Source organism: Triturus cristatus, chromosome 5_1 (assembly GCF_964204655.1).
Source record: "Triturus cristatus chromosome 5_1, aTriCri1.1, whole genome shotgun sequence".
Taxonomy (NCBI): Eukaryota; Metazoa; Chordata; class Amphibia; order Caudata; family Salamandridae; genus Triturus; species Triturus cristatus.
In genome coordinates, this window is record NC_140587.1 from 214,141,238 (window position 1) to 214,159,257 (window position 18,020).

The following is an 18,020-nucleotide window of genomic DNA, read 5'->3' on the forward strand; positions in this document are numbered from 1 at the left end:
CTCCCCCCCTCGCCCTCGCATGTCCAACAGGTGGCGCGGACCACCGCGTCATCATGACGCGGTTGGCGCGCCATGTCCTGGATTGGCTCGCGACGGTGACCCATGGCCCGGAAGCGATTAAGGCGCTTCTGGGTCATGGGGGAGTGGGGGGGGGGCTGGGGGTCAGACCAGTTAGAACTGGTCTGCCCCCATGTTTTAGGTTAAAAGGCTGGGGAGCGTGGGACTCGGTCTCTTTGTCCCGCGCTCTCCCAGCATCTGGTCGCAGCCCTTAGGAGGCTGCTTAACTTCTTTTGTTTTCCCACCCTCCATCCCCTGTTGCAAGGTATTTAATGGGTGTTTGTAATTGCCGGTGTGGTTCCTTCCTTAGGCGTTTTCTCCCGTTTGCAGGTCTTCAATCGTCGTATTTATTGCTATTCCTTGGTCAGGCGGTAAGGTCATGACTAGTGAGCAGGAAATTTAAGGTCCTTAGGGGGCGGCCTCATTCTCGGATGGGGTCGCCCAGGGGGAGGGACAAGGGGTCTCTCCTATAACTCCAGGGGCGGCACATCCGGTTGGCTGGATGGGTGCGGGGAAGGGGGGGGGGGGGGGGAGTCACGCTTTCTTTTAGGCTGGTTGGCCACCCCGCACTGGCATGGACGTCATTAAATGGCGCAGAGTGCAAGACCCCCCAAATTGGCGTGGAGTTCAGGGAACGTATGGGGGTAACCGGGGGGGGGGGGGGGGGGGGTGGGGGAGTACCCTCGCGGTAAGCGGGGCCCCTGCGCATGCGCAACCCTATGGGGGGCGCGGTAAATTGATAAGGATCTGACACCAGTTAATGACCTTGCCGTAGGCCCGAATAGGATACGCAGAAAGTAATTAATATATGATTATGATCTTTATGTTAGATTTGGATAGGAAAACTATGTATTAGTGCTATGTTAAGGTTAGCCATCTGAAATCTGTGCATATTAATTGTAATCAAATGTCGTGTTATGTTTCTGCGTAAAAATTAGTGTAAATAATGTTTATTTCTTGAAACTTTTGATTTGTTTTCATATTTTAATAAATACGGCCGGGGGTTGTTCGACCCCCCTCCTCCAAAAGTCATTACCTCTCATGTCCCTCATTACAAATCCGGGGGGGGGGGGGGGGGGGGGAAATTCGGTAGTCCCTGACCATACCGCAGGACCCCACTTGCTGCAAGCTGGGACACGGCGTTAGCGGAGTTACAAAACATTCACAATGCCAACAAAGTAGCTCCACCCTTGACTAATGCCACTGTATAGGAGTACACATCAGCAGAGGAGGGCAGACGCTGAAAGGGAAGGGGATCTGAGATAGTAGGAGCAGAACATAAACACGCACTACCCAATTACTACACCTCGGCCACATACTAGACTCCCCCTTTTATGCGACAGTGCAAAGGACACATTAGGAGGGAGGACCAGGGACAGCTCCGATTTTATCACACAATCACCTGTTGTGTTTTAAGTTGTCCTTGTTATATTACTACCCGCCTCCCCAGTTCACAGACCACTACACAGCGAGTGCTTACAGAGCTGGCATGCGTTACATAATTAGGAGCTGCAGTTATCTTGAGAAACAGTCTCTAATATCCGAGGCACATGTTCACACAGCAGTAATATAGGTATGCTGCGGACAGAAATGTGGAGCTAATCTGACTGAATTTGCATCGCTATATATTCACTATCAACGTACACACCAAACGGCCATTACCAAAAGTAATGTATATTGTGTATGTCTGTATTGGTAACAAAAACCAAATAAAAACAGATTAAAAAAAAAAAAAAGGGAAGATACCACATGTTCCACTGCCTCATTAGTCAGACGCAAGACCTTTAACAATACCCCGGCCCACAAGGAAAGCCAAGAGAGCTCTGAGATGATCAGCGCCAAGAGGTGGAACCACTTTACCTCAGACGTCAGCCAAACTCTTCCAATGCCTACTGCCCCTTGGGAGGGTAGCGAGGATTTCAAGAGTCTGTTAATTACAGCATTCCCTAAAACCACGCTGGAGAACTCTAAGATCTGCGACATTTAGTGGAAGGATAACCTTTATTGCACGATTATTCAAAATCATTACAAAAACGTATGTCACAATAACACCTAATAAATTAGACTATTATAAAAAAAGGATTAAAGAGATTAGTCACGATTAATAAATGGAGGGAAAAGAGGCCACCTGCGACATTGCTCCCAAGATTACGAGAACGTGCAAAGAAGCTATTTTCCTTAGAATTAGTGTTTGACCTGTACCATATTCGAAATAATGTGCTTGGAGGGGGATGGGCCAGCCACTTCACAGATACAGAAAAACAGGCAGAACCATTATCCACTGCGAGCCTTGAAGTCACTGGTCGATAGGGATTGTGCAATTAAATCCTGTCAAAACAGGAATTCAGGGAGGAGCCTAGCGCTTGACCAAGATGGCCGCGTGAGCTTTGAGCTCCCGCTACCCTCGCGCCCTCCGGCAATCATCCTGTCCTAAATCCTGATTTTCATGCACGGAATCCTGCAGATGAGTCACAGCTGGGGAGATTGACGTTGTCCGGGCTGAGATCGCCCACCGGGGACCGAAGTTGTGCATGGCGGAAGATTGCGGCCTACCTCCGAAGGATGCCAGGGGCTTGCGTTGGCAGGATGCCCGGCCACTAATTGAACAACAGCGGCCTAGGGAGGTGTGAACAGACGGACCGATGCCGCTGCACTTTCACTTTCGCTTTCTCGCCCCTTTGTTTGCGCTGGGTTGGGAGCACTTCATGCAGATCCGCTGTGGTCTGGAAGACCTCCACTCGGACCTGACTGGCTGCTGAAGTCCGAGTTGACCCAGTTTCCTCTAGCTGAGTGAGGGACGTCTATTTGCGGCTGATCGTCCTGCAGTTCGGGATGTCGACCAAATCGGAGGCAGACAGGTCGAAGTCCAAGACTACCAGGCGGGGAGGCTATACCCAATCCAACAATATGGATCGTTATGCCCAGCAGAAAGGGTCACCTGGTGGATCGGGACAGTCGCTGGAGGCACAGAAGGCCGATTCGCCCCCAGCCTCGGAGTTATCATTGCAGGATATCAAGGGGGCGATAGATGGGATGCAAGCATCGATTGGGCGACAGTTTGAGGCCCTGGCGCACAAGGTGGACACAATCTTGGTGGATGTCAACTTGATTCGCGCGGACCTGGGCAAAACCAATGAGCGGGTCAAGTCCCTGGACCTCAAGACTACAGGCCTTGCGGACGATGTCTCGGAACTCCAGGCTGAGGTTCGTAAGTTACGAACCGCGAATGACCTCTCCGCCCGCCGGCTTGAAGACTTTGAAGGTCGGGCCCGGCGCAACAATGTGCGCCTTATTGGGGTCCCGGAAACCTCAGAGGAGCACTCCGTGGATTTACTTGTCGAGGACTTGGTGGTGAATCATCTTGCGCCTAAGGGCCTCGGCAGGTTTTTTGCGGTGGAGCGGGCTCACCGAGTGCCTGGCGGACGGCCTAAGGTGGGAGCCCCTCCGCGGCCGATTGTAGCCCGGATCTTTAATTTCCGGGATCGAGACGCTATCCTGCAAGCATCGAGGGTGACAGGCCCGGTGCCTTTTCAGAATGCCTCCGTGAGCTTCTATCCTGACTTCACCCAGATGGTGCAGAAACAGAGGCAAAGTTTTTTGGGGGTAAAGCGGCGGCTTCGGGAGATGGACCTGAAGTATGCCATGCTTTTCCCCGCCAAGCTCCGTGTGGTGTATGACGATCGGATTTTCTTCTTCGAATCACCGGACTTGGCAGGGGACTGGTTGGATGCGCTCCCGCGGCGACAGCCTGGCCGGGACAGCGTGGATGGAGCGGAAGGAGACCGAGATGGCCAGAAGTGATATCACAGGTGTCGGCTGGTTTTTGACTCAGCTCCGGACAGTGACTCGCACCTTACTGCAGTAATGGGAGGGCGGCGGGGGGAAGATAGGAACTCTTTCCTCCCTTGGGGTACTTTTCGTAGATTTGTTTTTTGATAGGGCGACAGGCACACTGCAAGTTGGGGGGGCTTAGTAAGCTGACGCAGGGGTGCAGGGAGGGGGGGGGATCCGGGATGTGGGGGTTGTTGTTGGGGGTTGTTTTCTTTTTTTGCAAGGCGTAGCAATGGTTGTCAGTATTGTCCGATCGTGGTTCTCTGGGGGGGGTGGGGGTCTCCGTGTTCAGGGATGGGGGATAGGGGCTTAAACATAATTAGCTGGAATGTTAATGGCTTAGGGGATCGTATTAAACGGGGGATAGTCCTGCAATTCTTGAAACGGACCTCGCCAGATGTGGTCCTCCTGCAGGAGACCCACCTTATAGGGAATATGTGTTATGCGCTTAACAGAAAGGGTTACAAATTCATTGCTCACTCGGGGTTCTCCACGGGCTGCAGGGGTGCGGGCATACTCGTCAGAGCTTCCCTACCATTTGAGGTTGACTCCACTATTGCTGATGACAGGGGGCGCTTTGTGGCTGTGGCAGGGAGGTGGGAGGGCAGAACGTTGGTATTGGTTTCTGTTTATGTCCCTCCAGCCCTGCAGGCCTCCACGTTTGCTGATCTGGGCAAGGCCTTGTTGGAACTCCCCGAAGGGCTGCTAGTGGTGGGAGGAGACTTCAATGCGGTTGGTTCTGGAACGCTCGATAGGCACCCGTCCAGAGACATCGGGGTGCTCAGAAGTGGCTTCCCGACTTTATAGATACTTTTGGTCTGGTAGATTGTTGGAGGCTACGGCACCCCACTCAGAGACAATATACCTTCCATTCCGGGGCCCACGGGAGTCTCTCTCGGATTGATTACTTGCTCACTCTGGCTGCCCACGCCTCTTTGGTGTCTGAGGCTAGGCACATGGCACGGGGCATATCTGACCATTCACCGGTGTGGGCCCGTCTTGATAGTGGCCGGGTGGTGGGGGGCAGGGTGGCTCCCATTAACCCCTGGTACTTTCGTGACCCCATGATGCGCAGTGCGTTGCTGAAGACAGTTGACCGCTATTTTCAAGAAAATCAGGGTTCAGTTGAATCAGCGGTGTCCATATGGGAAGCTTTTAAGACGGTATTGAGAGGGGAGGCCCTTTCCTTGGTAGTGGCCGCCAAGCGGCGGAGAGACGCTGAGGTGACACAAGTAGAGGGCGAGATAGCGGCTTTAGAAGTGGCCTTGGGAGAGGATGTTGCAACGGCCACACTGCATAATTTGAGCTTGAAGCAATTGGAATATAGGGACCTGGTGACTAACGCTGCCAAGACCCTCAATAGAGAGCAGCAGGGTCGATTGTACGATGTTGCTGATAAGGCCGGGAAATTGCTGGCGTGGTTGGATAAAAAAAGAGCGTGTTAATCGTGTGGTGCCAGAGTTGTCGACGGATGGGGGAGAGGTTGTTACTGATCCCGACGGTATAGTTCAGTGTTTCTCGGACTATTTTCGTACGGTATACACCTTGGTCTCGGACAGGCCCACTGAGGACTCGTGTGACCTTCTGCGAGACATCACTCTGCCCTGCCTTTCTGCCATTGATAGGGATGACCTCGATGGGGATATAACGGTAGATGAAGTGGCGTGTGCTATCCGAGCGTTGCGCTCCGGTAAGGCTTCGGGCCCAAATGGCTTGCCGATTGAGCTGTATAAGCTTCATCCTGATAAGTTGGCTCCTCACCTGCGCGCCATGTACGTGGAGGCGCGGGTGAATGGGTTTCTTCCGCTCGACCAACGGCTGGCGACGATTGTGGTTATACATAAAGACGGTAAGCCCCGGGACAAGTGTGGCTCCTATCGGCCGATATCACTTCTCAACGCCGAGCCGAAAATCCTTGCTAAGATCCTTGCTAACCGCTTGGTCCGGGTGCTTGGCGACTTGATCCACCCGGATCAGTCGGGCTTTATCCCGCACCGTAACACTGCACTGAATCTTAGACGCCTTCACGGAGTGATTGCTAGGGCGGGCACGATACGAGAGCCGGCTATCGTGGCGTCCCTCGATGCCACGATGGCCTTCGATACGGTGGAATGGGCATACCTACGGGCTGTGCTAGCCAAGTTCAGCTTTGGGCCTGGATTTGTAGGCTGAGTGAGGTTGCTCTATGAGGGGCCTCTTGCTAGCGTCGTGGTGAACGGGCGGGCGTCGACACCATTCGAGCTCGGGAGAGGCACCCGGCAGGGCTGTCCCCTGTCGCCGTTGTTGTTCGCCCTTGCCCTTGAGCCGTTGGCGGCGTGGATACGATGGCACCCGGATATACGTGGGCTTCGTTGGTCGCCTGACCACGAGGACCGCATTTCACTCTACGCCGACGATATCCTGCTATACCTCGCCTCGCCTAAGAAATCCCCGATAGTGGTTTGTGACGTCTTGACTTCTTTCGGTCGGAACTCTGGTCTTGTCATCAACTGGGAGAAGTCACGCTTGTATGTCCTGTGTGGGGACGTCCCGCCTGTCCCGCGCAACTGTTCGATCCAGATAGCCCGGCAGGGCTTTTTGTATTTGGGGATCTATATTTCCACCGACCCCATTTTACGATACGAGAAGAACTTGCTCCCTCCCTTAGCACGTCTGCGACGGGACGTGGCGGTTGCCGCTTTCCCCCCTTGGCCGTGCCGCCCTGTTTAAAATGATGTCTCTTCCCCGTTTCCTCTATGCCCTGCAGAATACCCTTGACCTGGTCCCGGCCAGTTATTTCCGTGAGGTCGAAAGCCATCAGCGCGCGCTCTTGTGGGAAGGGCGTCCGCGTATAGCGATTGCTAAGTTGACGCTCCCGTGGTACGACGGTGGTATCACGCTTCCAGACATTCGACGTTATTACTGGGCCACCCAGTTGAGCGCGATTAACCATGGTGTGTATGGTCCGGCGCTGAGCCCTGGCTTCGCCATGGACCGCTGGTTGCTGCGTGGGGGCAATTACCACAGAGCGTTGTACTCTAAGTCGTCTGACTTAACCCTTACGGGGCCCACCAGGGTGGCCGTGCGCGTATGGAAGGTGGCGACGGATTCACTGGGCTGGAAGGGTAAGCTTACCCTTGCCACCCCTCTGTTTGACTCCGATATTCTGGGAAAGCTTTGGCATACAAAAGGGTTTGCGAAGTGGGACCTGATCGGTATATCCAGGGTTGGAGACCTTTTGGTTAAGGGTAGGATAAAGTCATTCGAGGAGCTGCAGAAGGAATATGAGCTAGGGAACTCGGAGTTCTTCCGCTACGCCCAAGTGTGCCACGCCTTGCGGTCAGTCCTGGTAGAAGGTGAGAAGGTGCCTGAGTCCTCCCCGCTGGAGGACCGGATCCTGGACGGCCATATGCCAGAGAGTACGATCTCGCTCATTTATAAGAAACTTATTAATGTTCGGGCGGATCTTCTTCTAGGGTTGCGCGACCAATGGATCAGGGATGGCCTTGAACTGGACGACGAGGATTGGCAGTATGCAGTTTCTTCTCCCAAAGAGGTCGCGATCCCCGTGCGCCTGCGGCTGGTGCAGCCTAAAATACTCCATAGGGTCTACGTGACGGGGCCTAGGCTGGTTCATATGGGTTTCTCTGAGGAGGGCTTATGTAAGAGAGGCTGTGGTATGGTGGGCACCTTCCTACATATTATTTGGGAATGCGGTGTGATCATGGAGTTTTGGAGGCGAGTACACGAGGTGATGGGGGAGGTGACAGGCATCGTCATGCAGCCTGAGGCGCGGTGCTGTCTCCTGAATGTTTGGGGTCCTACTGACCACGACGCGGCACAGACCCAATGGGTGACCCTAGGGAATATGGTAGCCAAGCGCGACATCGCACGTCTGTGGGGCTCTAATAGGCCACCTACATTGACAGCGTGGATGGAAAACATGGATTGGAGCATGTTTAGGGAGAAGACATTGTATTGTGCTCGAGGGCGCCCTCGGAAATGGCACTCTGTATGGGGGCGATAGAACCAGTACAGAGGGGGCATATGCCTGCCCCCAGACCCGGACCCGCCCGAGGAGCAGCTCTCCCCTTAGCCCCCTTTTTCCGGCTTAGACCTCTTTGCTGAATGTGTTTGTCCTCTTGAGTCCCTGAATTCCCCTCCTTTCCCTTACTATAAATCTGTGTCTGTTGGACGAAACGGGGCTCGCTCCCCCGGATGGGAACCCTTTTGGTGCTTATAGTGATTACCGCCTTGCTTGTGTTCTGGTTTGGATTTGTGTTTATTTAAAACAGAACCTTTGCCTATCCTGTTAGTGAAACGTGGACACCCGTATGTGTTGTGTTTCTAAAGCTGCCGTACCTCCGGGTTGTCGGCTGAATAGCTGTGTCACTGAATTGCAAAATAAAGGTTTTGGAAAAAAAACAAAAAAGAAAAAAAAACAGGAATTCAGTCTTAGATGGATTAAACTGAAAACAATGACTGAAAATCCAACGCCAAAACCCTAACACATCCTTCCGATGTCTGAGGTAAGCAACTTTCAAGATATTCTCACGAAAACACAAGCAACTAACTACGAAGGGGATGTGCATGTATCATGGCTCAGTGATTAACTATTGTTGATAAAGTCTTACTTAAAGATGCACAGACTTTAGATTCTAATATTCTGTGCTTTTGCTTGAATCACTATTGTGGGCTGCAATTCTGTACCACAGCCGTTTCTGCCTCAAGATGCTCAAGTGGGACGTGCTGAGGGCTGCCATGTGAAATTAAGCTACAGTACTCACATAGTTTTCTCAGATAATTCTGCATTTAGACACATTGTGGAGATTTGCAATGTTTATGAATTCCCGAGTCCCTCTGATCCTACAAAGGGACCCAAACTCACCGGAATAATCAAGGAATCATACAGTGACATCTAAACCTCCAATAAAATGAATTAAAAAATAAACTGCGAATTGGAACAAAGCCCAAATTATCATTCGATAATGTGACACACCATTCTCAAACCTCAAGGGCTGCAATGGGGTCCTTTGCAAGGTCATCACAAGAGAGTGCAGTGCTGGGATGTTTACCCAGGCCCATTTTAGGTACGGTCCTGGATTCTAGCACACCACAAGAGAGCGGAAGATTATGGATTCCAATTAAATGGAGGCTTACAAAACCCAGCCATAAAAAAGCCTGGCCTATTATTTTGGAACAGGAAAGTGCACACTGTTCAGCGAGTTGTTCTGAAGTGTGTTATTTCAGTCAGTAAGATATTGCCTCCAAACCGAGAGATGGGCCAGAACACAATAGCAGAAGGGCATCATCACAAGCAAATCACACTCGGAACTGAAAGGAATACCTCTCAATCCCGCATCAAAAGTGCCAGGAGGTCATTCCATGTGGTCATGCACTTTACAAGTGCCAATAAACTGCTCAACATTTCACTGCACACTGGGATCATTAGAGTGTAGGCAAGGAGAACAGAGAATGTCTGAGAAGGAAAATGTCACTGCAGCACATAATCTTTCTTTATTCAATCGTAATGCCCAATTACAGTGGGGGAAGTTTCAAAAGTGACAAATTAATACAGGTGCACTTTACCCAAGTAGAGCTTCTAAGCATTTTGTTTAATTACAATTTGAGTGATATCAGCAACAGGTATATTAACCGTCTAAATTTATGTTTGTTAAATCTGCAAGTGACAAGATTTTAATCCTGGTATATCCACTCGGCACTTAATTTTTAGGTTGAGTCTGGGGCTCAGCGCATGCGCTGCACTGTGTGGCATGCTGTATTCGAGCATGGCTTGAAGCCCTGGCCGCTTTCCGCCCATATTTTTAATTGGCTTGTGTCATTGTCCTTCATAAACGCTGGCTTCCGATTCGTTAATAGGCTTGTTCGTCCCTCCTTAGTATACCCTTGTCTTCATTTGTAACCTCCCATGAGGACTGGCCCTTTTCTGTTACACGGTAGGTCGGATTTAATCTGTAAGCACAATTTTCTTTAATGAGTTTCTCCTACTGCAGGCACAACATGCTTCCATGCAACAACAGCTGCTCTCTCGCTCCTTGGATACAGATCCACCCCTTCCCCCCTCACTGCTTGCCGCCCCAACCACCTTTCAAAGGTCTGTTTATTTTATTCTTTTAACTTCTCTTGTCCCACCCCTACTTGACCATGCAGTTTTAAAAAAAACAATTACATTAGTAGATAAAGCGATTTGATGTTGAGCCGATGTTCGAACACTGGTCCCCAGCTCCTGAGTAGGTAGCTCTGACTGCTGAGCCATATCCTCTCCCTCTGGGGGCAGCACAATATTATATATATTTGCTTGTTATGCACACAAGTTCCGATAGAAACTACACACGGGCAAATTATAAAGGATGAATGTTAATAATCAACGCAAAAATGCCTTAATTTTTTTTTCTAGCTAAAGCTTGATTGCATCAGCTGTTGTCTCTCAGTGCTTGCTGTTAGTCACTGGTGCAAGATGGCTGCGGGTTAACTTTGACGAGCTGGGCCCCGAGCAAAGGGACCCATCAGACAAAAAAATATACAAAAACAATAAAAATCCATGGAAACAGAGGACTGCAAGGCTGCCAGCATCTGTCCCTTTCCCCCAAAGAGGAGTGTGAGAAGGGGCACTACAAACACCCATGCACTTGGCCAGGTAAGGGGGAAGAGGTGAGATGTGAAGGAGAAGGGGCTTTGGAAAAGGGCTTCACTCCGGCAACTGGTACTGATGCACCCAATTACCAAAATGATTTATAGTTACCCATAAATAGGTCAGATATGGAAATAACTGTTGCTAAAGTATGCCGATGTGGCAGAACATCAAAGCTTTTCTGAAAAGTAAATACTAATCGCGGTTCTGGAACAACTCATGATAACAGCAGAATTACACCCAAAAATACCAAACGTTGTTGAAAAACTATTTCTGGTCCAAAAATAGCACCTGTTACCTCCAGTCCTCACCAGTCCTCTCTCGCCTTCCAGTTGTTCCAAACAACCAGTGCACGCTCCCAGATTTTAGTTTGATAAAGCCATAGTTATAAATCATAAACTGATGATCCTTACTCATCTAAAAAATGTTTCACGGCTAAGTGCTGTCCCAGTCTAAATGTTGAAATGTAGCCCTGACTCATGTTTTTCGACAGTCATTTTTGGCACTTTCTTTTGTAATACAAAGAAGTAGGGGAGAAAATAAAAGAGTCTCTGGTAAATCGTTCGATAAAAAATGCATTTAAGATCGTATTATCAATTGGGAATTCAGTATGGATTTTCTTCGGATACCCAAAGGCGCATCTGAAGTGGGCACCAAAACGTCATGCAAACACACCAAGAGCTTTTATTGGTACCCAACTGTGCTCCATCAGACCTCCAATTGGGCTTCTGACTGCACTTCATTGAGCTGCTGCAGACGCTGATTTCAGCTCATCCAACCAGCAACCAGCTTGAATTTGTGAGACTGCTCATTTAGCTCCCTGCACTCATAGGGGTGTACACAGGCATTTCATGGAGAACGCGCACTTGCAATAACCCAGCTGATTTGTTTCTGTACTGGTGTGCAAAACGGTCTCGCCCAACCTTTTTTGCCGTCCCTGTGCGTGATGCTGCTGAGCGCTTTGTCCCTTGCACAAATTACAATCACTTGATTCTCATGGCTCTGGCAGTAACCTTTAACTATCAGTGTGCCAAGCGTTCATTTTTGCTCCTAAATCGCCCCTTGTTTTTTTTATTGCATTTAGTCTGAATTACTACATACATTATCATACCACGAAGTGCATTGCAGTATCCTGTTGTGTGCAGTTACAATTCAATCCAGGAGAGCTGCACATAAGCTTGTGAGGGTACCCCCGCACTAAACATAAACAAAGGAAAAACAGCTCGGAAGATTGTGGTGTGTTCCAACTTTAGTGCCAATACTTTATAAAACTATAATCAATTTAACCCAAAAAAAAAAAAACATCCCCTAATCCCGTCCCGTCCTTGGAGCCACATGATATATACAGTCGTGATCACCCTCGATGCAGCGTGCATCATCTACTGGGGTATCGACATCTCCCGGTCTGAGTTAGTCACATTGGATTCGCTCTGTGCGTTACCCCCCACCCGGCCCGCTGGGAGGTCTGATCTTGGTTCCCCTGGAGATCGATTATCATGGAATTCCACGCCATCCTATCGTATTACGCTTTGTCGTCTTTTCTCACAAATTTCATCCTAATTAGCTCTGCCAGTGCCCACTCCTTCATATCCTGTAGCCAATCTGTATATAACGGGGGTTGGGGTTGCATCCATTTTAATAACTACTCGACGTTTAGCCAACACCAATCCCAAATTCACAAATTTCCTAGACATTGCCTTATTTTTAGGTTTAGGTAATAAGCCCAATAGCACCTGTCTGATCACCCGCTGCCTCCCCCAGTCATGTCAGAACACCATCCCAGTAAGGCCAGAGTCTGGGGCACTGCCACATCATGTGTAGAATATCCACTCCCCAAGTTGCGCATCTTGGGCAGGTGTCAGTGCGGTGTGGGTATATCATGTGGAGTGTGTGTGAGGTCAAGTACACCTGGTGAATGACACTGTAATGAAGAAGTTTAAATCTTGCGTTAGCATTAGCCTTATGGACCCCTTCATGTACCTTTCTCCATTCCACCTGTCAGACGCGCGGGTAGTATCGAGTCCAATTTACGGTGTAGTCCTAATGGCTCCTGTGAGATGTCATCTCGTAACGCACGATAAAGGTGAGAGACGTAAATCGCCCCTTGTTGTGATGACATTCCCTCACTGTGCCAAAATATCCTTCCTTTTCTGAGCATTAATGAGCTTGTCCCCGAATCCAGTGCTTGAAAGGGCGCAGTATCAATCCAACGTGCCCCTTCAAGATAAACATTTTTCGATCTTTCAGTAAATCACATTTTACTTGCACTCCCATTATTCTGTCAAAACTACATAGCCCTACTGGTCCTGTATGGCAACATCACTTTGTTTTATGTCACTCCCCCACATATTTTGCAAATGAAGAATACTACCCCCCCCCCCTTCAAAACTGTCCATCATTCTTCACGTATAACCCCCTCATGTTAAAATCCTCATTGTGTGAATTTCCCTTGTCTGTGTCACTATCTCTTAAGGTGTCCAAAGTATCTCCTCCTAGTAGAAGCCAAATATAGCTGAATGTTCCAAGACAACACTCTTTGAAAGGAGTCAAGGCATATATTCAGAGTGAGGACTCCCATTTTACAGCGCTGTACAGATTAAGCTGCTTCTAAGTGTTGGCGACCAGTAGGCTGCATAGTTTAGAAACTTCACGTGAATAGAAAGACCTTTTGGGGCTAAGAAGAAAACGTCTTCTACCCTTCATGGAGGCAGATTTTGAGCTCTGCCTGCAGCAAGAGATCCATTGATCTAAGATTAGGAGAATGGCTGTATAATTATATTTTGTTAATTAAGCAAGAGAAACTCATGAATTATAAGGCATAGGGCTACTGACTGGAAGCATATGAGCTACGTGATTCATTAACAAGTACATTCTGATGATGGTCTCCTTTTTTGTGAATCCAACAAAATAAATCCTCACACAGTGTCCCTTAAAAACTCCCCATTGGATGTTGCAAATTATATTCTCATTGGGTGTCTGAAAATTTATTTTCAGAATTTAGTCCCAAGGTGCATGCACTAATGCAGATACGTGTCCTTCCAGCTCGTCATGCAAACTATTTTATTTGTTTCACAAGATGTCACGAGTCACAGCATCAAATAAATGAGGCTTAGGAAATAAGTAGATTTGCCCTTTTCTGAGCACCTGGCATTGAACAGAAAGATATGAGAAAACACTGCATTAGTACAGAAAACTCGAAGAACAAGCAATTGCAATGCAATAGGTCTCCATTACTGAAAGTTTGAGCTTTTGGTATTGCAAATAATACTTACAAATGTAAATATTACTTATGGTTATATTGTTCTATGTTTAACATGTATATAGGGGACTGCATAAATAAGTACATCTTTTATCAGAACTATTTATCTACCATTGCTTCACTATCGTCGGGTTACATATTATTTGCCGTCTCAGAAATAAAGTGGCCATCTTCTGAGGAAAAAAAAAGTACGTCAAAACGTAATCCATACCTATGCCTGAGGGGTCGGTACTGTTTGAAAGAAAACTAGTTAGGTGACAATATAAACTAAAAAACGCAATTAGAATATCACTCTTTACGAGCCAAATAATCCTGCCCTTTTATATTGTTTACTACCTCTCTTAAAATGTTCAGAAGGGAAAGTGAAAACAAAATAACTCTCTCTTGTGCAGGAAAATAATCAATCTTCTTAGGTTTTCTCAAAAATTGGCACGGGAGATTATTATTTGACAGGCTCAGGCAGGTGTAAACTGCTGTTGCTTAACATTGACAAGAAAGCTGCACTGAACTGTGTTGGGAATGGGAACAGAGCTTTCCATGTATGATAAAGTAAGTACATCCAAGAAAACACATGGCAGCGGGCAGCCCCGTGAGGCTCGTGTTCTTACCTGGAAACAATGCGCGATGCTTTCTGCGGGGGCACCCAGCAGGACACAGACTTCCAGCACAGCCGAGGGCAAGACCTCCTCCATGGCGAGTACAGCTCTCGCCTGGCACCATCAGCGCTGGCACACCGCCGCTCCCGGCCGGCGCATGGTGCGGCAGTGGAAGATACAGGAGGGCACAGACGCTGTCTCCAAGTAGCCGAGGAGAATGTACCCGTCTCACCTCAACCGCTGACGGACTCCTGGTTTAGCCACTTGTTGAGTTGCGGTGCCCTGAAGTGTTCAAAAGGTGGGCTGCTGCGGTGTAGCCTGGACTCCTGTTGCCTACCTGCAGCTGCTGGTCTCTACAGTAACTGCCGCGCGCGGGCCAACTCGTAAGACCCTAGAAATGTACAACCCTTTTACTGAACCTATGGCAACAGACATATCCTGTCCAGCAGAGGACGATCCGCCCAGCTCCGCAGCGCAGCCGAGCCTCCACAGACCTGCCCGACTCAACCGCCTCACTGCAAGACGTCCTTCTTCTGTATCGCCGCACTCGCGGTTCAAGAGAGTCCGTTTTCAGTGTCCGCGACACCTGAAGCTTCAGCTATCGCCTGGAGACGGCGGCGGTCGGTTTGAAGTCGAAGTCCAGCGTTGGGGCGGGCTCTGCCACGCGGCAGGTTCCGCCCCAGCAGACCGTGAAACCAGTCCGGAGCGTCATCCTAACTAAGAAGTTGTGGCAGGGTCACTACGTCACAGGGAACAGCGAGGTGGTTCTGCATCCTCATACTTCTATAGCACTCTTCTCAAGGTGGAGCGAAAGACGCACACTGTCGCAGGTGGAAGGGAGTCAGCCTGGGAGTTGGTGCACGTGACTCCTGTTAATAACACTCTCACTTGTACAGTGTCGTGTACGTGGCCTGGCGAACAAGAGGCCTACGCTGTCGCTCTGCAGTAAAGCACACTCACAATCTGCATCTATTTTGATAATGGCCTCGAGCTTCCAGCATCCCGTTTATTTAGGCCTCCGGGCCCAGCAGTTATAATGTATGGTAGAGGCCGGGTGGCACTCTACATCCTTTCCAACTTTTACTGGTGAGTATCTAGATCCACAGTCACTAATACAGAACAAACATATTCTTTCAGCCTCTGACTGGGTGCCGGGTTGGAGAGAAGATCATATCTTTGATTTTGGGTCTCTTTTTTTGTGTGCAGAATTATGTAGCGCGAACTCGACCCGAAGGTATTGGAGCGCTTTACATGAGCACCGGTTACGTTACACAAGGACACAATTAAAAAATAATAATAATAATTGGGTAGGCACAGGGAGGTTAAGTGATTTGGCGAGAATCACAGGATGTGGACGCGACCCTGAGGCTCGAACCTTAGTTTCCAGCACCAAATTCGGCAATCTAGCCGTCAGACCACATCCTTTTTAGGTCTCGCTGAGCCCAGCGCATGCGCTGGCTCGAAGAGACATTTTGTATATGGGCTCCGAAAAATGCTACCAGGCCAGCCTAGAGCTACAGTGCATGTGCGCGGGCGCGCGCGCCGCGCTTACTTTCACTTTCGCGGCCACAAGGCCTCTTTGATCGCGATCACTTTCTCTTTCACGGCCGCTTTGCTGCGTAGACCCAGCCTCCTCTGCCGGCACACCCACTGTTTTCATTGAATCACTTGCATATTTGGGGAAAGCAGGTACAATGTGTTGTGCATAGAAGAACAGTCCTTGCATCTCGTCTGAGCAGGGTGTGGTGGTATATTGCTTTGGCTTGTAGTTTCCTTGATGATGTGAATCTTGAATTATTTGTGGGGATGACAGGGCTCACACATCTCAAGAGGCTAGTAGCTTGCTGCAAGCGGGCAAACGGAATATCTCTCCCACAGCCCTGCACTCTGTGAACAAGAGCTGTGTAGCTAGAAGTTCCTGTCAGGGTTGGACATCTGTTTACATGGTAACAAGGCAGGAGGATCTGTGATGCTATCTGTAATGTGGCTTTCTGTACCACAAATATTTGCAAAACCCTTCCCACAAAAGTCTATCTTCTTCTGTTTCTAGAATTTGAAGACTCAAACAATGAGAAATCTACACAATTTGAAATATGTTCCGGGCGGTGGTAAAATGATAGTTACAATGTGTTTTCATTTAGTAGTAACGTGGGTCCATTTTAGAAGGAAATGCCGGATCTTTATATTCTGACTTAAAATTAACATTTCAGGGGCATTGTTTTTCTTCACCTGATGAAGTTGATTGAGTCTATAGCGAGGAATACTGCGGATTGGCAGCCATCTCGGACGCCGCCATCATTCTGCCCACTCTCTGACAGCTGCTGTGCAAAATGCGAGCTAATTAATCAAGGGCGGCCTTGGCAGTTCTGGGAATGTGCCGTACCTAACGGCACTGACATTTTCTGTATTCAGAAGGCGTTCGGCGAAGCTGCATCCTTTCACCGTTTTTTAATAAATCGGAGGAAGCCGGATGTTGTGTACAAAGTCAAATACCTTTAATAGACGCTATTATTTTTCCAAGAATACCCTTCACATTCAAATAAAACATTTCATGGGTACGTTCCTGATGGAATAGTTGTACCTCCAAAGAAATTGGATGTTCGACAAATGTTATGACTGACAATAACTTTTTATGTTGTTTTGTTTCCGTGGCAAAGCTGTAATATATGAACAGGAACTGGAGGAATATTGTGATGCCCATAGATTTCGCTAAGAATGTGCGAATTTATATCATGGTCGTAGGCGCCTAATCAAACTCTGCTAGGCTGGTCTACAACAGTTCAGGTTCCCGTACAATTTTGGAGCTAGATTTAATTTCCTTAAATCTCGAGTCATTTACAGAGGCAGTGTGTGACTACAGCAGTTCGTCAGAGAAGTAGTCTAGTTCACACGGAAGTTGAGTGTGTCACTGTCAGGGAGCACTCTCCGCAGCAAAGCTTCCTGAGCGTCACCCCAGTTCAGCTTGGTTGCCAAACGCAGCCGGTCATCAGCACATAGCCGCCAAGATTTCAGTCTGCTTATGTGTGAGTTTTCCTTTTTTTACAACACTTTTGTGTGTGACAGTTCAGAGCTTTATGTGTCACTTGATTAGGGTGACCAGATGTTGAGAAGCAAGTACTGGGACAGGTCAGTTATATAAGCACGAGTAAAGCCTCTAGTCTCACTGTTACATCTCGTTTCTGAGAAGTGCAGTACTTTCTAATTAACAGTATTATGTTTTTCTTGAGAAGTGCAGATACTCTTCCTCTCAAAATAAACAAGCATTTGCAATGCAATAGGTCTCGCATTTATACGAGTTTGAGCTGATGACATTGCAAATAACAATGCCTTTTATTTTTGTTTTCGTTATTAAAACATAAATATGAAAACAAAACTAAAAGCTATTGTCATTGACAATGCCAATACCTGAAACACACGTAAATGCGAGACCTATTGCATTGCAAATGCTTGTTTTCATTCCTTGCTAGCCAAAATGGAGTTTCCTTGGCTACCTCGAGCAGGGGTGTTGGCTTGCAGACTGATTACAACGTGGTGAATCTCAGGAACCAGGAGGGGCGTTATTATCATGGGGCCTCACAGAAAAGTCCTTCTCCAGCCACACCAAACTCCGCACGGACGGTAGGGTGACCAACAGGTATGGGTGCAA

General features: G+C 48.6%; 1 protein-coding gene across 2 annotated transcripts in view; it reads right to left on the minus strand.

Annotated features, from left to right (window-relative positions):
• The window catches only part of DENND3 (DENN domain containing 3), a 757,020-nt gene extending 741,957 nt beyond the window's left edge, over nucleotides 1-15,063 (minus strand). Inside the window, exon 1 of one of the 2 annotated variants that reach the window (XM_085604830.1) lies at nucleotides 14,387-15,063. In XM_085604830.1, the coding sequence (XP_085460956.1) occupies nucleotides 14,387-14,470 (84 nt within the window). In that variant the 5' untranslated portion in view covers nucleotides 14,471-15,063. The remainder of the gene's footprint in view (nucleotides 1-14,386) is intronic. The other variant, XM_085604832.1, reaches the window with a different exon arrangement.
• Nucleotides 15,064-18,020: the final 2,957 nt, after the last annotated feature.